The sequence below is a fragment of the Callorhinus ursinus genome, unplaced genomic scaffold (genome assembly GCF_003265705.2).
Source record: "Callorhinus ursinus isolate GAN/ISIS: 27379988/994484 unplaced genomic scaffold, GSC_fseal_2.0 scaffold94, whole genome shotgun sequence".
In the NCBI taxonomy this organism is placed as follows: domain Eukaryota; kingdom Metazoa; phylum Chordata; class Mammalia; order Carnivora; family Otariidae; genus Callorhinus; species Callorhinus ursinus.
In genome coordinates, this window is record NW_027397156.1 from 2,234,043 (window position 1) to 2,254,107 (window position 20,065).

General features: G+C 47.5%; 1 protein-coding gene across 2 annotated transcripts in view; it reads right to left on the reverse strand.

Moving 5' to 3' along the window:
- Nucleotides 1–8: 8 nt before the first annotated feature.
- The window catches only part of LPCAT3 (lysophosphatidylcholine acyltransferase 3), a 39,017-nt gene continuing 18,960 nt past the window's right edge, over nucleotides 9–20,065 (reverse strand). Inside the window, exons 2-13 of one of the 2 annotated variants that reach the window (XM_025851903.2) lie at nucleotides 6,463–6,570; nucleotides 5,828–5,934; nucleotides 5,143–5,236; nucleotides 4,939–4,976; nucleotides 4,095–4,273; nucleotides 3,187–3,295; nucleotides 2,354–2,440; nucleotides 2,087–2,253; nucleotides 1,141–1,288; nucleotides 904–1,062; nucleotides 658–786; nucleotides 9–418 (exon numbers count right to left, since the gene is read on the reverse strand). In XM_025851903.2, the coding sequence (XP_025707688.1) occupies nucleotides 670–786; nucleotides 904–1,062; nucleotides 1,141–1,288; nucleotides 2,087–2,253; nucleotides 2,354–2,440; nucleotides 3,187–3,295; nucleotides 4,095–4,273; nucleotides 4,939–4,976; nucleotides 5,143–5,236; nucleotides 5,828–5,934; nucleotides 6,463–6,570 (1,313 nt within the window). In that variant the 3' untranslated portion in view covers nucleotides 9–418; nucleotides 658–669. The remainder of the gene's footprint in view (nucleotides 419–657; nucleotides 787–903; nucleotides 1,063–1,140; nucleotides 1,289–2,086; nucleotides 2,254–2,353; nucleotides 2,441–3,186; nucleotides 3,296–4,094; nucleotides 4,274–4,938; nucleotides 4,977–5,142; nucleotides 5,237–5,827; nucleotides 5,935–6,462; nucleotides 6,571–20,065) is intronic. The other variant, XM_025851904.2, reaches the window with a different exon arrangement.

Below are 20,065 nucleotides of genomic sequence, written 5' to 3' on the forward strand. Positions count from 1 at the left end.
GCTAGCGGTGAAAAACTGAACAAAGAGAAGTGATTTTATCTGGTACAGTTCCAAGGTAGAAAAAGTGGAGCAGGTGGGGCCTGGTACCCTCTCCTCCCCCCCATGGGGGGGGTGGTGGTAGCGGCACATATACAATCATAGTAAATTGGCAGAAGAAAAACACAACAGATTCCTGGCTAGAGGGGGAGAGATAAGGCAATGTGCATGGGGGAGCCCAGAGGGGAGACGTGGGCCCTCTACTCCTCCCACGAGAGTGTCCCCTTTGGCCCCGGATGAAGACTTGGCTGGCAGCAGAGGCACGGCCAGGAGTACCATGTCTTCCCCACTCCCTGGCTTCTACGTTCTCGGTGCTCTGAGGCGAAGGAGTGCTGTGGAAAGGGATACAAGTCGTTTCTGCACCAGCCCTGCTCTAGGCCACCTGCAAGAGAAGAGACTTGATTGGCAGAGTCCCTCCTTCTAGTCCCTGGTCTGTAGCCCTTCCAGCTTCTTCCTGGCAAACCCAAGTTCGGGTAGTCCATGCCCCATACTGGGGTTTCCTAGAAGCCAGGCTACCTTGAGATTCACTCCAGATGTCCCATACTCCCCACCTCCCAGCTCCAGTCTAGTGCTCTATTCTGTCACTTGGTAGTTAGCTTAGCTACAGGGATATTTACTTACCAGGGAAATAGATTATCCCATTTTCTTTAACTTTTCTTTCCTTGGCACCATTGCTTTGTGAACATAAGGCAATATGAAGAGTAGGCTCAAGAAGAAGACATGGCCAAGAAAATAGATGGATTTATACACCTGTTGGGGAGATAGAGGCCACTGAGGTAGATACAGGGCAGGGACGATCCCTTACGACCAGAGGTTTCAGCGACCCCCCCCCGCCCCGGCTATCCTTGCCAAAAGGCCCTCGCTTACCTTAAACCATTTGTCCCACGTGAAGAGACAGAAGGCAGTCATTGAGTAACCCATGAAGAGCCAGTGGATGGTCTGCTGCATCAAATAGTAGAGGGGTTGTAGGACAGTAATGGAAGCCAGGTTGCGCAGGGTTGGGCTCTCCTGAATTAGGCTGGCAGCCTGGGGAGCGAGGGGGGAGGTCATCAGTGTCTTGCCCCTTCTCATAGTCCCCGTTCACCCACCACCCTTCAGGCCTACCTGTTTCTCTACAATAACAATGAGGAATTCCATCTGGAAGCAGACCAGGTATCCTGAGTGTAGTCCGTGCCAGAGGGCCAGGAAGAACAATGAGAGTCCCTGGGATAGTTCTTTATTTCCAAGGAACTTGAGTCGTTTGAAGAAGTAACTAGAGAAAAGGGTGGGTGGGGATGAGCCTCAGACCAGTCTGTGCACCGCCACCATCTTGCCTCTGGCTTCCCAGCGCCCCAAGGCGTGCAGTGGTGGTGGCTGGCTCCTGCTTGGGGCCACCCGGGGTAAGGGAGGCAGTGCCATCGGATTAGCTTTAGAGATGAAAGAAGGTGAAGTTATAGCTCCGTTCAGAGACAGAAAACAGGCCTCAAGCTTAGCTGGGTGAGCATGGGCAAGCCACTCTGTCAACAGCTGCCTCGGGCAGGGGTGAGGAGGACAGAACAGCTCCCGTGCCGCTCAAACTCGTGCACTGGGGACAAATAAACCACTGCAACGGGGAACATAAAACCAGTGGGTGGCAGAACTGGGATTAAAACTCAGGCACTTCTCAGGGCACCTGGGTGGCTCAGTCGGTCGAGCATCTGACTTCTGATTTCAGCTCAGGTCATGATCTCAGGGCCGTGAAATCAAGCCCCGCGTGGGGCTCTGTGCTGGGCACAGAGCCGGTGTAAGATTCTCTCTCTTTCTGCCCCTCCCTATCCCCCCTCTCTCTCCCCCTCTCTAAAAAACAAACAAAACCCAAGGCACTTCTGGGTCTTGCTTGTGTCTTGCAAATATGACAGGAATGGGTTGTGGGGGCATGGGAGCAGGGACAAAACTAAGTGTGGGTGGGTGTGAGGATGACTGGAGGTTCTACCCAAAGTGGGGAAAGATGGATAGTACGTCTGTGCCCTCAAGTCTGGGAAAGCAGCGGAAGGAAGGAGCTAGGGCCCAGATGTCCCCTCCAGCGGCTTACCGGGCCACCCAGGCATTGGTGTTGATGTTGAATGAGGCGATGGTGCCACTGAAGCGGGGGGTTGTTTCAAAGAGCCACACCTTCATGTTGGCACAGGCATCCCACTTGGCCTTTCCATGTTCATCAAACGCGTTGAAGCCTAGCCCCGTCAGAATGCACACTCCTTCCTGAGGGAAGGAGCCAGTCCGTGAGCCTTCCTGCTATGCTCCTCCCCACCACGCCCCACGGCTTGTTGAACGAGGCCCCGGTTTCATCTTTTCTACTTACGGTGACCAGCCAACAAGTGACATATTTGTACAGCACGAACTTGCCCCAGAGCAGCATGTACATGCAGCGGAACCAGAAAGGGTGGTTCTTGAGAGAAGAGAGAACGGCCACACGTTAGGGATACTACCTGGGCAAGGCAAATTTCCCCTAACGCTCTTCCTTTTCAAACGCGTGGCTGACTACTGCGGGTCCACCTGGCGGCCCGCTGGCTTAGCCCTTCAAACAGGCTAAGAGGAGGACGCAGGGAACCCAGCGAACAGCCAGTCACCTTTTTCTTGGAGAGTCCCAGAAACAGCCTTGTCCCTAACTCCTCTAAAGCCCCGAGCATTCGGGACGCCAAGTACCGAGGGATGCTGAGATATCCACGGTCAATGTTAATTTAAGAGGCAAACCTACCCAGAGCGCGTAGGGAACTGCTGCAAGCCTTTCAGCTGGGCAGGAGCAAAAGCCAGCACTTCCCCCTCCCTTGGGTTTTGAATTCCCTAGAAGCCCCCAATCTATCAAGAGAAGAAAACAGGCTGGAGAGGACGGAAGCTACGAGGCTCCAAGGAGTCCCTGGCTGCAATAAACCAAGCTAGGAGCTGCTCCCGCGGGAGGTGAGGGGTGCTAAACGTGCACCTGGCACAGCCCTGTGCCCGCGAAGGTCGTTCAGTGCTGGCTGTTGAACATGTCCCGGCCCGGCTGGCATGGACACCAACTGTCCCAGATCTAGAGCAAAACCAACACGCATTTGTTGATGGTATGACCCACTTCTTGGCTATCTACGGGGACCCTTGCCTGTCCGTTTCTAGCTCTGATGCAGCCAGGCGGCTGCAGCATTAGTCATCACTCACTTCATAGTCTTCAGTGAGGAGATAGTCTTCTGTGATGTGGGGGCTAAGCAGAGTGTAGCCCACCAGGTAGACAAGGCCCAGACTCAGGCGCCTGAGAGCAGGTATGGTGCTGGAAAGGAACAAGCACGGTCAGGACGGGCAGTGGCAGAGGCTTTTCCCTTCACCCGCGGACCTTAAGTTACAGAGAGAAGTGTTTCAGAGTGTGCGGGGCGAGGAGCTCTCGGTGCAAAGCCGGTATCTGGCAGCATTATGTGGCTGGCTTTCGGCACCCCGCGAGTCCCGGGGAAGGGCAGGGCAGTGCGGGGGGCAGGGGGGAAGGTGGGGGGCAGCATGCGCGAGCCCGGGGGGCGTCCCCTTGGGGGGATGGTACGGATCGCGCGGCCTCGCCGGCACTCCCCGGCCACACCAGGGCTGATAGGCCAGTGCGGAGGGCAGGAGGATGGCTGAGTCTCAACCTGCTCCTTCCTACCCTGGCTGAACTGATGCTCAAACACAGGCCAGGCAACTTCTCAGGAAAGGGAATTTTTTCCGGTAACTTTTTTCAATTTTCTACTGTGATATACATATATAATATATATATATGTATATTTAGCAGTCTTTTTTTTTTTGGTAAAGGCAGGGACGTGACTGTTCAGGCAAAATCCTGCGGCATAAAAGTGAATTTTTATGTTTGTACTACAGGGTCAGAATGGATGGCTGGAAGTAGCCTAAGCTGAAAAGGGCCCGCTAGCCACCAGCAGCAGGTCCAGTGCCCATTACGACAGTCCAGTGCCTGCTGTGGCACAGGCCTGTGAGCCAGGGCCACGCTGGAGAACGCGGCTGGGGCTGGCCTTCAGGAAGTCACTTAGAAGTGGCTTTGTACTGGGTGAGACACCTATACAGAGGTCTTGACCAAGAGGGGCATTTACCTGTTTGGTATCTTCCCTGGTACGTCAGTCAGCTGTCCCTGCACCAGCTTCATGTAGTGGTTCATTGAGAACTGGGGCCCTACCAAGAAGGCCCCATAGAAGTAGGAGAAGCCAGCAACTTCCAGCAGGGAAGGGACACCCCGTATGGCATATTTCTGTTGCTCAGAGGACAAGGAATTCTATGCCGAGAAGAGAATGAATGGTTTAGGATAGCCTTGCATCTCCCCCCAAGGGCCAGTTTGCATGTTCCCCACCCTTGTGCCCCACAGAACCGGGCTTCTTCAGACAGCCGTCTCTTAACCATGAGAGACGATGGACTCTGAAAAACAAACTGAGGGTTCTAGAGGGGAGGGGGGTGGGGGGATGGGTTAGCCTGGTGATGGGTATTAAGGAGGCACGTTCTGCGTGGAGCACTGGGTGTTATGCACAAACAATGAATCATGGAACACTACATCAAGAACTAATGATGTCATGTATGGTGACTAACATAACATAACATAAAAAAAAAAAAAAAAGATAGCCGTCTCTTTGAGGGCACGATATGGAGAAAAGGAGTTGCTTCACATGAAAATGAGGATGTGCGGGGGTAACTTAGCAACAGTCGGCTGCTGCTTTTCCAAATGCCAGGCTGGCACTGATCTCTGGACTTTGGGCACGAGCTGGATCTGGGGAAATTAGATTTGTTGATCTTTGCTCAGTGCTCTCTGAAACAGAACTTACACAGGCTGGGCATGGGCGAGAGGCTCTGCCCCTGGCATCTGGGTGCAGTCTTTTGGTAGCAACAGCCTTTCTCCTTCCCTTTGGTTACATTCCTTAACCTCTCTGCAGAGGAATGGGTACTTACCTGATCCTTCCCTCCGTCAAAGTAGTCAACAGCCAAACCTGAGCAGAGAGAGAAGGCATGGGTAGAACAGAGGGAGGGCACTGAGGATGTGGCCTGTGGACTGAGTGTAGCCAGGAGCGGACCAGGGGGAAAACAGAGTTAAGTCTATGGTTGGACGGGGAGGAGCCTAGGTGTAAAAGGGGAAGGCAGTGAGCCAGCACTCACCAATCAGCTTCAAGGTCAGGACACAATGCGGCATTGTCCACTTGATATCGTAGTTGCCAGTGGCTGTGTAATAATATCCGGCAAGAAGGTAGACCTGGGGAGTGGGGGGAGAATTTATCCTACCACCTGCTAGGGTTTCTTTATTTTCTCCCTGCTCTGAAATCCACTGTATTCTTTCATTTTTCCTTTCTCCTGGTCTCCTCCTTAAAGGCTTTAAGTTCCTATAAATGGAAGAAACTGAATTTGTAGAGAGGAAGAGACTTGCTCAAGGCTTCTCGGCAAAATGAGGGCTAAACGGGGAATTCAGAGCTTAGAGTCATTAGCTAAACATTCCAAGCTGATTTCCTCTCTTGCCTTTAAGTGACACCCCTCACGGCCAGCTAGCTGGGCTAATCCTGGTCCGAATCAAAGAACCCGAGCGGCCCAGGCCTGTGCACAGGGGGTTAGCTGGCACCGCTCCCTGGAGGCAGGTAAAATACCACCATTGCCATCTGCAGATGAGACACCTGGCGCCCGTGAAAAGCGACCTACCCGAATTGGGGCTGCGCAAGTGATGCTGGGAGAAAGGACTAGAAACTGGATCTCTTAGTTCTCTTTTGCTGTGCCACAGTCCCTGACGTCCCCCCACCCCTGAAGTGCTGTCGGCTGGGATCTGAGCTGCCCGCCGAGGGAGCGGCGCATTTACCATCTGGAAGCAGTAGGTAGCCAGGACAGCAGTGATGGTGCGGCCCATGAGTCGGAGGATGAGGAACTGAAGCACAACGCACAGCACGGAGTGGTAGAGCTGATGTCCTGCAGGCAGAGGGGAGAGCGCAGTTTAGCCTGTGGTTGTTGGGGGTTTTTTTGTTTTGTTTTTGTAGTTTGCATTCCCACCCTTCCTGAAACTTCTAAACACAAGGAGAATTAAAATTAAAGAAGCAAGTTTGGTGTGAGGATTTTTTCTTTGAAAAGAGACTCATGTTTCGGAGAGGGAAGGAAATGAATTGTATAAATATAAGGGACTGTCGGGGAATTACGGCATTTCTGAAAGCCTGAGCTAAAGGGATGCTCCTGACGAAGGCTGCTTGCATCCGTCATCCGCTGCCAGCCCCAGCAGAGAAAATGATGGGGTCAGGCCAAGGTAACCGCTCTCAAAATACTAGAGGGGAGAGGAATGTACGTAAGAGGAAAATTAAGCTCTGTTCCTGCGCATACAAACCCTCTTTTTGCAAGCAGAGCACTGTAACTTCCCTAGCCATCAGATTCTCTCCCGAAATTCTGTTCAAGTCTGCTCCTTCCCAGGTTCCCTCCAATCACGGCGCCACTGCTGAGTTCACTCACCAAAGTTAAAATAAGCGATTGAGAGGCCTGTAAAGGTGTGGAAGAGATGGATGAGGTAGCTGTCCTTGAAGAAAAGGTAACGCCGAAAAAACACAGCCAAGGGGTAACCTAGAGGGGAGAAAAATCAGTAAGAGGGTTACCCGTGCCAGATGCCCTCCTGGTTTTGTCTTGGAAGTTTAGCTGGCAGGAAATGCAGCCCAGAGTGGAAAATCCGTATATTATGTGGACGTCGGCGGAGAAGATAACAGCATCCCTAAGAATCGGAAGTCTCTTTGCAAATCCAAATTTAAAACTGAAGATAGGAGTTTTATACGAGTCAATATAAAACTGGGTCCTCAGACTAGGTGTCCCTTATAGCCTCTTAAATATTGCTAGGAATTTTCTCTTGCGTTTTTTCCAAATGATTCAAGGAATTAAGAGTGCCCAACTATGCCCGGGGACATTCTTTTACACCTTTATGATCTGATGTCGTCACCTGTCCTGTTAGCAGAGTAAGATCAGCTTATGAAGAGGACAAACGTAAATTCATGCCCGGCTGTAAAGTTGGATTCCTGCCTGCATATACAGTCGCATACTCCTCACATACTGAGGTCTGGGCATCAACTGTGTTATGAATCCATGTGAATATCCTGGAAAAATGTCATCTAAAGCTGTGATTCCCAGCACGGTCCCAGGGCCATGACTGAAGTACAAGGGGTATCTCAGGCTGGGCCATAAACTGTCGAAAGGCGGCTTGCTGAATTAAAAAGGGTCAATAACATTTGGTATTCCTCAACTACAATGAGCACGTTCCCAGGTTTTACTACACGTTCACAGTCAGTGTTAGCAAGCAGTCTGGCTCGAGTGCTTGGCAATACTCCTACAGCAGTCGTGTGTGTGCAAAGAATTGGAATCCCCGCGTCTTTCTGGAAGGACACTTCACCTATCCTATCATTGCATAATTAGTGTTCTTGAGTTGCTCATGGTTTACAGTTGCTGCAATTCTTGCCGTCAAATTATAGATTGCAGCTTGTTTTTCATGGGCAATCTGGTGGTGAGCTTGGTTAACTGCAATGCTCAGAAAAGTGTTACACACAGAGAAAATGCTCAATTATTTATCAAGTGAATAACAAGATGCATAATTGTTATTATATACTGGCCTATGTCCTACTAGTCCGTTTTCCCATACTTTCATTCTTTTAACTTACCAACACAGCTTGGGTACTTACATATCCTGTTTTTTTTGTTTTTGTTTTTTTCACGTAACAGTGTATCAACTATTTGATCTCCTTGGTGCCAGGATCTGCTGATGTTCTTGGATTGCTGTTCTCATCGTGGGCTAGCCTCTTTATCAAATTTACAGCTTCCTGCAAGTAGTTAATTTTACAGATATCCTGTGCATCACTGGCTCATTCATTCGACACGTTTGTTAAATGCCTACTCTATGCCAGGTACTCTGTTTATAGAGCATTTGATGAGGGAGGAGGTGGCATGTAACAGTTTCTTTTCTTGCTAGCTGAGATGACGGACATAGGATTACTAGCTCAAGGGAGAGGGAGACATCTATGACCCTTTCACAGTCAGATGAATGAGCAAAGAAATAGGATTGAGTCTCATTACATATCACGTGGGCAGAAATTTGGCAGGGACCGAGCACCAGGTTAGCAGCAAGTTTTGCTAAGAACCAGAGCCAGGTACTAGAAAGCATACAGAATAAGGTCTGATTGCCTTAAATCTTTTGCTTTTTATTTTAAAGATTTTACTTCTTTATTTGAGAGAGAGAGCGCGCGTGCATGTGAAGGTGGAGAGGCAGAGGGAGAAGCAAACTCCTCGCTGAGCAGGGAACCCGACGACATGGGGCTCCATCCCAGGACCCTGAGATCATGACCTGAGCTGAAGGCAGATGCTTGACCGACTGAGCCACCCAGGTGCCCTGCTTTTTAATGTTTTAGGAACAGGGGTATAAATTAATAGAAGCAATAAATAGGACAGATCTCAGGACACCTGGGTGGCTCAGTCGGTTAAGCATCTGCCTTCAGCTCAGGTCATGGTCCCAGGGTCCTGGGATGGAGTCTCACATTGTGCTCCTTGCTCAGCGGGGAGCCTACTTCTCCCTGTGCCTGCAGCTCCCCTTGTTTGTGCTCTCTCTCTCCCTGACAAATAAAATCTTAAAAAAAAAAATAAATAAATAGAGTAGATCTTAAATATCTAGAGTACTGATAAATACGTTCTAGATAGCCAAGGGTTTACCTTTAGGCACGAAGACCTTTAACCAACTGGAAGCCCTAAAACCATTTCGAATGCTTGAAATTAAAAAACAAAACAAACAAAAAAATAAAAAACAACATACATTACCCTGCTTCTTGAAATTGAATATAATTTAATATTTTCTTGGTGATCTGGGCCATAATTACTCTAGAGTACAGTCATGACCTATTGAGGTGTGTAAAACTGTTTGCTCTCAACCTTGTAGGCCCTCCATTCTGAGTTCGTGTATCCATTTCTTAGAGCTTTTATGCCCCTTTCCTCACTACTCAGGGATCAGGAGTCAGTTCTTGAGCTTCTTCTGTGTGCCTGCCAAGGATAGTTCCTTTCTTTATTTTTAATTTACCGCAGGCCTTAGAAACTATAACTATGTTTTAAAGGTGTGAAAAAAAAGATGTAAGAGCAAGAGTCTTGGGTGCTTTCCTTACAGATGCAGTGCATAGGCCTGGTGACATCTGTCCTGGCCACTCAATGCCCTTTTCTCCTGTTTTCAGGTATAGGTGGGGGGTGTGGTGGCGGCTGCTGAGTTCCACGCAGGTAAGTGAAGTATTAGTGCATACTAGTAAACACAGATGAAGATGGAGCAGTTGGTAGAAAAATAAGAATGCAGCAGGCCCGGTTACCAAGAACACTGAGATCATCACAGAGAACAACGAAGCCCAGAATGAAGCCGCAGAGAGGAAGAAGGAACTGTGTGGGGCGAGTTGCTGGGACAACCCAGAGCTGATTTTGAGTGTGTAAACATCAAACCTTGCTCTTGGCTGCCACTCAGCTCGGTGGGTTTGGGAGCCTGGCTGCCCTGCAGGGATGTGCTGTTTTGGGGAGGGTGTTGTCCTACAAGCTGTTTCTGAGTCTTAAGGCTTTTTCATGGGAGCCAATGCTTAATATAATGGCTGTAGTCACCTGAAGAATCTTTGAAAGCCAACAGAAGCACCTCCTCACACTCACCACTGGCGAGTCTGATTCGGTAGGTCTGAGGGATGGTGATGTGCAGCCAGGGTTAAGAAACAATGCTTTACTAAAAATCCTAAGGCAAGGCAGCGGTCCGTACTAGGTCCTGAGAATAAAATTCCGAGCTTTTTGCCTGGGGTTTATGGTCTTCCTTTAATAGAACCAAACAAGCAGAGGTTTGTTTTTTATAAACACAATTTTTTTTTTTTTTAAGATTTTGTCAGAGAGAGTGAGCAAGCGAGAGCACAAGCAGTGGGAGAGGGAGAAGCTGACTCCCTGCTGAGCAAGGAGCACAATGTGAGACTCGATCCCAGGACCCTGGGATCATGACCTGAGTCAAAGGCAGATGCTTAACTGACTGAGCCACCCAGGCGTCCCGTTTTATAAACAAATTTATAGCTTCATGCAACTAGTTAATTTTCTAGATAGCCTGTGGATCACTGGCTCATTCATTCCTTTGATGTTTATTCAACGCCCACTGATTCCAGGTACCCTGTTTATGAAACATAGGAACTTGCTTGGCTAATACTGTAACCGTTTCTTTTTGATTATTTTTTTAAAGGCTAGGGGGGCCTTCAGAAACTTATTAGCAAATGCAGGATGAGATCTAACATAAACGCTAAACCTGAGGATCCCCTACTAGAATGGGAACATTCCAACAGCAAAAACTAGGGCATTCAAAACACTGTGAACCTCAAAGCACACTGAATTGGGTCCTCCTCAGAGGTTCAGGGAGTCACGGAGTATCCAGCTACATTCCCCAGTCAGTCCCTGGATGTTTACTGGGGTCCAAGTGCCAGCTGCGTCAGAAACCAGGATCTGTCACAACCTAGATTGCTCATGGAACTCCTTATTCTCTGTATAATAGTTGTGAAATTACTTATCAATCCCACAGGTTCTGAAGTTTCATTTGAAGAAACAGAAATGAGCTGTTTACATTACAGTCTGATAAATTTCTTTGACCTTTCAACCCGTACAGCTATTTCTGGACTCCAGAGGGCGAGGATATGACCCCGTTTGGTCAGGCAGTGGTTCATATGACCCCGGTGGAAAGAAAATAGAGCATTTTTGGCAAGTGTGCGGCAGAAAATAGGTTTAGACAGAACTGCTATGTGTTGGCTTAGTCTGATGATAATACCAGTTTTGTCAAAAAAGACGACTACCTCAAACATCATGCAAAGCGTTGACATAACATCCATAGCACACCGCAGGGGTGTTCAAACGTTCTGGTCTTGGAACCACTTTAGACTCTTTAAACTAACTGAGGATGACCTCAAACGACATTTGTCAGTGTGGATACTATCTATCAACATCTCTTGTGTTAGAAAACAAAACGAAGAAAAATGTAAAGTATTTCATTGCCAATTCATTCAAAAACAGTAAACTGATGACATAATATATAAATAACATGCTTTTAATGAAAACAACTCTATTTTCCAAAACAAGCAAATGAAGCCATTTAATGAGAAGAATGGCACTGTTTTACATTTTTACAAATTTCTGGCCTTTGTCTGGCTCAATAGAAGATAGCTGGGTTCTCAAATCTGCTTCTGCATTTAGTCTGTTAATATGTTGTTTTGGTTAAAACATACGAAGAAAATCTGGCTTCACACAGATATACAGTTGGAAAGAGAATCTTAATAACCTTTTCACATCATTCTGAATACTATTCTTTGATACTATACTGAAACTGGACAAGTAAGTAGTTTCTTAAAGGTTAAGTTGCAATGTGGGCTCTGCAACCATATCGGTGAACTTTCCATGCTGTTACGTTAAAATCCATTGGCCTCTCATGTGCTTTGAATGAATCTTTTACCCAGGCGTGATTTTTGTAACACCATGCATTGGTCATGTGGAAAATACTCGTTCACTGAGTTAGGCAGATCTTCCAAATATTGACCTATGTCAGAATACGATAAACCAAAAAAATCCTACTTCTTAATATCACCACTGATTTCCAGCAGCAAAGTCTTTATATATTGGGAAGTTGTCAAGCTCCTGGTGACAGATACAACTTTTCCCAAATTCAAATTTTCACTCGAAAGCCTGAATTTTAGTACTGACAACAAATACTGTCAGTTGTTTTCCTTGAAGTGACAGACTCACTTTGTACATTTTCAAGAAACTATCTGCCAAATGCCCAGGTCTCAACAACCACGGTTGGCCTGTCAGTCATTCTTTCAGATAAAAATGGTGTTCAATGAAAAAAAGAAGCTGTTCATTCACCACGCAGCTCAAGCACAGCACAAGAGCTTTGCCTCCAGACAGCCTCTGCCCTTCAGGATGTAGGAGGAGTGCTTTGTGCAGACTTCTCGATTCTTCAGAGTATTAAAAAGATGTGGGACACGTGGGTGGCTCAGTTGTTAAGTGTCCGCCTTCGGCTCAGGTCATGATCTCAGGGTCCTGGGATCGAGCTCTACATCGGGCTCCCTGCTTGGCGGGGGGCCTGCTTCTCCCTCTCCCTCTACTGTCCCCCCCGCTTGTGTTCCCTCTCTCGCTGTGTCTCTGTCAAATAAATAAATAAATGAAATCTTTACAAAAAAAAAAGGACGTGTACTCAAGGGCTGAGATTTAATAAAATTCATGTTTATTCTTCACCAAGGACATTTTTTTTTTTGAAGATTTATTTATTTGAGAGACAGAGAGAGAGAGAGAGAGAGCACGAGCGCATGAGCAGGGGGAGCAGCGGAGGGAGAGGGAGAAGCAGACTCCCCGCTGAGCAGGGATCCTGACACAGGGCTCCATCCTGGGACCCTGAGATCATGACGTGAGCCGAAGGCAGACGCTTGACAGACTGAGCCTCCCAGGCGCCCCCAACAAGGACATTCTTAAGGGAACCTGGCCCTCTTTGGGGGGAGGGGGGCTGAGAGTGCGCAGCTGAAGAACACAAGGACCGCGAGTGCAGCCTGGTGGCCCTGCCCTGACTCACCATAGGGCACCAGCAGTTACCCACACTGCTTTTGTACTATCAGAGCAAATGTCAATGCAGCAAACCTAGAGGTTCATGGACTACAATTGGGAGACTGCCGAACTGCTGACATATGGAATGATGTTTTTGCTTCATCTTCCTTCTTATAATGCCCAAATCCAGGCCTTGGCTTCCTCCCTGCTTTACTCACCCGCCCCGCCCTCCTGTATTTTTTTTTTTTTTCCAACTGAGGTATAATTCACATACCATAGAATGCACCATTTCAAAGTGGAGAATTCAGTGGTTTTTGGTATATTCATAAGGTTGTGCAAACATCCCACTATGTAATTCCAGAACATTTCTGGTTCCCCAAAAGAAACCGCACACCTGTTACCCAGTCACTCTCCATTCGCTCCTGTCCCTAGACCCTGGGAGCCACCGGGGTTACTTTCTGTCCGTATGGACTGTCTATTCTGGGGACTGCAGATAAATGGTCATATAATATGTGGACTTTTAGGTCTGGCCTTTTTCAGTTAGCATAATGTTTTCAAGGTTCATTTATGTTGTAGCATGTATCAATACTTGATTTAAAAAAATTTTTTTATTTGAGTATAGTTGACACACAATGTTCTATCAGTTTCAGGTGTACAACATAGTAATTCAACTCCTCTCTATGTTAAGATATGCTCAGTGCCTTACTCTTTCTTTATGGCTGAATAATAGTCCTTTGTATGGATATACCATATTTTACTTATCCTTTCAATAGCTGGACATTTACATTTCCTTTCAATAGATGGACATTTGGATTGTTTCCACTTCTTGGGTATTCCTGAATAATGCTGCTATGGAACATTCGTGTCCAAGTTTATGTGTGAACGTGTATTTTCTGTTCTCTCAGATATGTACCTAAGAGTGGGTCTCTCAGTCCTCTCTCCAACCCTGCGCTTCTCTCAGTTGGTGGTGCAGACCTGTTTTTTTAAATTTCCCATTTGTTGTGGGCCAATACTTTTGTAAAATACAAGTCACAGGCTACAAAAGTTCCTAAATATTTGCTCTCACTTTCTGGCCTTGCTTTGACTGGCAAGAGGTGGCCAGGTATAATCTGAATAGATCGCACTGACGACCTCTCTTTCTTCTTCTCCTTCACTGAGGCCTTTTCTCTGGCTCCTAAATACGGCTGACCTCCAGGATTCGGCGCTGACCCTCCACCGTGCTCGCTACTCTGCCTCTTTGGAAACCACATCTACTCTCATCTTCATGCCAGAGACAAACACTTCTTCATCTTTAATCCTAACTTCTCAAGTTTCAGTTCCATATTTCCTACTTCCTGGCGGGGCATTCTTAGTTTGGTATCTCATACCATCTCTGTCTGTACAAAAACATGACCTTCCCCCTGCTCAGCCTTCTCTTGGCTTCTTTTTATTTATAGGGCTACCATTCTCCAGGTCATATAACCACATTCAAGAGCCTGAAGGTGTCTTCGCCTCCTCCCTGTCCTTGGTTCCCTGGACATCCCTCCTTTCCAATGGTTCTCACCATGGTCATGTACTTGGCTTTCTGTGCTACATTTACAGGTAAGGCCTTCAAGCACTCGGCCTTTGAGCTCCTGCTGTGACCTCCCACCTGATCTCTCCTGCAGCCTCAGGCTGCCAGCCACCCTCCACCAGAGTACTCTTCCTTCAACTCCTGCTCAAATGACTACTCACCAGAGGACCAGTCCCTAAGCCCAAGACTCAACGTCCATCTTCTAAACCACATTTCTAGTTAAAGCTTCCATTTCTCTGCTGCAGCTAAAACCGATCTGCTAGTTTTTGCCCACACATGTCTTATGTCTTTTGTCTCTAGACCTTAGCTCATGCCAATCCCTTTGTGTGGAACACCTCCGACCACTCCTCTACCAAGTGAAATCCTACCCATTCTCAGACACCCAGCTCAAGTGCTTCCTTCTGTAAGGCTACCTCAGACCACAGTGAACTCATGACCCGTGTATTAAGGATTCATGCCTTAAATACATGGCACTTAGGACTAAGACTCGTTTTGTAAATCATTATATACTAGAATACGCCACTCCGTACGTTTTAGTTTTATACTACAATTTTTATATGTTCAATCTCTTTTCCTCAAGGCCTCCTGTGTCTTTGGATCTCCCATAGCACACTATCCTGTATACTTGACTTTTTGTTTGATCGAGCAACAGTAATGGACACTTAGTAGCTGTTTGAACTTGAGCATCAGTTTCCTCATCTGTAAAATGGGGGCTAGCATCTGCCTCAGTGAGTTGTTCTAAGGACTAAAGAAGCCAAAGCATATAAAGTAGTCAGCACAGTGCTAACTAAATATTATAGGTGGTCACAGACTTATACAAATACACATTCACACAGAGTGAGAGGGAGGGAAACGGGGCAACCTTTGTCTTCCAAACACCTCCTTTCACCTTCCCGCTAATGGCCTTTCTCCCCTTTATATCCTCAGACCCCTACCACTCTCCTTAGCTCATATTTCTTATTTTAAAAAAAAAAGGTTAGCAGGAAGAAAAGCAGGACTTTTCTGAGAAATTCTGGGGCAAATGGGTAGCAGAACTTCTGAATCTAATCTTCATTCCACGTGACAACCAAATGACTATGGTGTTTCCTTTCCATCTGCATTTCAAAAGAAGATTCATAGCATATTTACTTTATAAGGATACTGATTTTGGCTTGCCAAGAGCACTTTTACCAAAATGCAATGTACTGTTGAATTAAGATGCTGGATGCTTGGAAGAACACGGACTTTGGAGTCAAGACAGAGCTCAGTTTGAATCCCCGTTCTGCTACTTACTAGCTGTCACCTCAGGCTGGCTGATCTTTAACCTCACTGTCCTCAGTTTCTGAGAACCTTTTCGTTCCTCAGTAAAACAAGTATCTAGCTTAGGGTTTGTATATTAAGGCTGGTACATACCAGATGCTCAGTAAACGGGAGACTGCCCCATGCCTGCTTTAGCAGTGAAGGGCCCAGCGATCCCGTCACAGTCGCACTCCTGTAAATACCATCCATTTGCCGAAGTCTCCCAAATTTTCGTCTTCGGCCTTAGACCTGTCCCCCGGACCCCACACTGGTATGGACTAATCAACACTTCGAGAAGGCGCATGTCTAAACAGATACCTCAATTCAACAGGCACTGCTGACTTGCCTTGCTCACTAAAGCGGCTCCTCTCCTGGCCTGCCCCATTTCAGCCACCAGCAACTTCGCCTTCGTTCCTTTAGGACTGAAACCTGCAACCTTGCCTCGGTTCTTGACCTGCCTCCCTTCCGACCTCAACGCAATCAGTCCACAAATCCTGTCTGTTCTACCTTGAGAGTAAACCCAGAATCTGACCACCTCTTCCCCTGGTCCAAGCCAACACCATCTCTGGCCTGTGTTATTATAGTCTGCTGCCCGACTAATCTCTTGCCTCTATCGTAACACAGCACCCACAGGGCTTCTACTTCAACGTAAGATCAGCTCATTCCTCTGCTCAAAACCCTCGGAAGGTCTCCAATCTCACTGAGCAAAAGCCAAAATCCATCCAGAACCTACAGGATCTGTTTGCCCTTCCCAGCCTGAGCTTCCTCTGACTCATCTCCACCACTCTGCCCCAGCCAAAGCTCTCCCTTCTGGGTAGTTGGGCAGGCCCCAGAGCCTTCACGTTAATAGGTTCCTTTGCACAGATAAGCTCAAGTCACTCAGGTCTTTACTAAAATGTCACCTTATCAGTGAGGCCTTCCCTGACCTTCCTATCTAAAATTGCACATGCTTCTCCCCCCAACCCTCACCGGCCACCAACACATACTTCCTGTTCTCTGCCTTACTTTTCTTTTTTCTCCCTTAGCACTTACTACTCTTTTGCACACTATGTATTTTATTTATTTATCAGTCTTTGGAAGTAGGGATTTTTGTCTATTTTTTCCCCTGCTGTACCCCAGTGCCTAGCACAAATCCTGGTACAGAAAAGGTCTCAAAAATATGTGCTGAATGGGTGAGAGAATGAAAGAATGAGTGAGAGAATACTTTATTCTCTAGGCAGTCAATAAAATATTTATCAAGCATCCATTATGTGGTCAGCACTGCATTAGGCAAAAGGGGATGTTGCAGAATCGAAAGAGATGTTTTTTTTAACTCTTACGGAGCTTTTTAGAGAGCGAGAAAAGAGCTATCAAACACTGATGTTCTATAAGTGCTAACTGCATAGAATAGCCAACGCTGTAGAAGTTAGAGAGGAGAGAGATCAGTAGTGACCAGAGCAGCACGACGAATAGGGTTAAGGAAAGAGCACGCCGCCAGAGGAGAGCAATGTAAAGACACAGAGGGAGGAAAGAGCCTCGAAGAGTCACTTCAAGAGGGGCTAGCTACAAGAGGGGTAATATAGCGTAACAGAGCGGACAGGAAGCTTTGGAAAACCCGGCAGAGTCTGCAACTGACACAATAGGAAAAAAATCAGTAGGACTGACTGGATGTGGGGAATGACAGAAAGGGACACAGTAAAGGTGAGTGAGCCACTGTGATGGTCTTCAAGACTTTTGCTGGAACGGCCCCTAAAATATGAACAACTCTATATCCCCTGTCATATTTTTAATTTGCCATCTGTCATTTATAAGCTTAAACAAGAGCAAATGATGTGTTTTTTGTAAGTCCGTTGAAGCTGTGCTCTAAGTACACATGGAAAATGTTGGCCAGTGGCAGGCTTATCAGCTCCATCAGACTCCCTTTCTGTCAAAAGAGGTCTAAGCTCATTTTTAAGTTCCAGTGAACATGTTAATATATCCCCCTCGGAACAACCAGCTCATTTCTGAATTCTAGTTTTAAGATGGATAGATACGGTTGCCACGAATTTGTCACCAAGATGAAACATGGGCTGCTCATGCTGTATGTTAACTATACTTAAAAAAAATAGTCCAGGGGCGCCTGGGTGGCTCAGTCGGTTAAGCGTCTGCCTTCGGCTCAGGTCCTGATCCCAGGGTCCTGGGATCGAGCCCTGCACCGGGCTCCCTGCTCAAGGGGGAGTGTGCTTCTCCCTCTCCCTCCGCTGCTCTGCCTGCTTGTTCTCTCTCTCAAATAAATAAATAAAAATCTTTAAAAAAAATTTAAAAAAAAGAAGGGGCTGCTCCTCTTTGCTTTACTTTTGTGGCATCCCGTGAAATTTTTATACCCTGGGGCAACCCACCATGCCTTTTTCCCCCTTATCTAAGGGCTAAAGGGTGACTTTAAGGGAGTTGGGAAAGGAGAACCTTTGGAACAGATAGTCTCGAGCATATCCGTTGTAGACAAGAGTACATATGGAAGCTGCAAATCTGGAAACTGATTCCTCATCCATGCCCATGTATCCCCTGGAAAGTCTTTGTGTACCCCTAGAGTACAGGTACCCCAACACGAAGACTCCTGACTTTGAGGTTTCCCTTCTTGGAGGTTAAGAAGAAGGTGGTGCCACTGACAGAGACACAAAGACTGGAGTGGGGGACTGGCTCTGGTGGTGCTGCTGCTGGTAAGGAGCCAGGAAAAAAGATAAGCTCTCCCAGGGATAGGCCACAAAAGGGCGGGCGGGCCCAGGGCTGAGTCTTGGAAAATGCCTGGGATTCACCGGAGTGCAAGCAAAAGAAACTGAGATAGAACAGGAAAACAAGGAGGTCAATCAGGATAGTGGACATGCGAGAAAGGAAGAAGAGTATTTCAGTAGGAAAGGAATTTAATCACATCAGACCTTACAGAGCCCCAGGAGGGTGAAGAAGAGGACCCGTTCACGGACGTCCCAGTGATGTCATTGGGAACTCTGCAATGGCAGCAGCACGATGGATGTGGAGGCCAGGAGAAAGTGGCCAGCTAAGAAGGCAGTGAATGGATAAAGAAGAAATGCAGGGGCGCCTGGGTGGCTCAGGTGGTTAGGCGACTGCCTTCGGCTCGGGTCATGATCCTGGAGTCCCGGGATCGAGTCCCGCATCGGGCTCCCTGCTCAGCGGGGAGTCTGCTTCTCCCTCTGACCCTCTTCCCTCTCGTGCTCTTATCTCTCATTCTCTCTCTCGCTCTCAAATAAATAAATAAATAAATCTTAAAAAAAAAAAGAGGAAATGCAGGCTGGATATGAAGATGTACAAGAAGTTTGGCAGTAAACAACGATCGGCCAGAGAGCATGGCTGCTGAGTGAAGTCAACCATTTCTCAAAACAGAGACATTCTGTCCACATGTGTTTTATGGAAGAAAGCAGTAGAGTGGGAAGGAGACTGGGTATGCCAGAGGAGGAAGGATTTACCTTAGAAAGGAGGAAAGAACCCTGGCTCTTCCCCTGAGGCTGGAGGGCCAGGCGAGGAGACTGGCATAGAAACATGGAAGGCGGAGGCCGAAGTTCATGAAAAGAACCTTAATCTCCTCAGTGGAGGGGGTGACGGGGGCCATTCTTGGGAAGAATGGCAGTGTAGGGGAAGCACAATGTGGGGGGAGGCCTGGGGGGGCACTGGAGGGGAAATAAAGCCCATTCCCAGGGCACTGATCACCCAGAGGCGGGCCTCCCTCTTTGGGAAGGTTACTGAAAACAGCAGTGGGCAATTCCCCCCAGCTGTGAAACACATTTCTTTCTCCAGAGATTGGCAATTCTATAGGAACATGGCAGAGAGCTCTGACTTCTGATTGGAAACATGGCTGCCATTTCATGCCTATCACTGTCTGAGTACGAGCTGCTCCGACTGGGGCTGATGGAGGCTGCGAGACAAATGTGGCACATCCGCTTTACGAGAAGTTTTCCAGAAACGATTCCAAGCAATTTAAGTGGTAAGTAACTTCATTATATGAAAACAAGTAAATCATACACAACAGAATGCGCAGTTGCCCTCTATCTGAAAGACACACCATGGGACCTCAACAGTGTTTCTGTGAACAGCCGCTGTCTGCTAAGGGCCCCCGAGCCCGAGAGCACACATTTACTGCATTTTCCACCATGGTCTGCAGGAACTGTCCGTGAGAAAACTTAAGAAGCTCCGCTTCAGGGGCGCCTGGGTGGCTCAGTCGTTAAGCGTCAGCCTTCGGCTCAGGTCATGGTCCTAGGATCCTGGGATCGAGCCCCGCATTGGGCTCTCTGCTCCGCGGGAAGCCTGCTTCTCCCTCTCCCACTCTCCCTGCTTGTGTTCCCTCTCTCGCTGTGTCTCTCTGTGTCAGATAAATAAATAAAATCTTGGGCGCCTGGGTGGCTCAGATGGTTAAGCGTCTGCCTTCGGCTCAGGTCATGATCCCAGGGTCCTGGGATCGAGTCCCGCATCGGGCTCCCTGCTCCTTGGGAGTCTGCTTCTCTCTCTCTCCCCCCGCCTCTGTCTCTCATGAATAAATAAAATCTTTAAAAAAAATAAATAAAATCTCAAAAAAAAAAAAAAAAAAAAGAAGCTCCACTTGAAATCCAGGCTTTTATATCCTTTTCTCCAGATTCAGAGGAAGATGTCCCTCCGTCCCACTCCCTTTTTTTTCTTAAAGATTTTATTTATTTATTTGACAGAGACACAGCG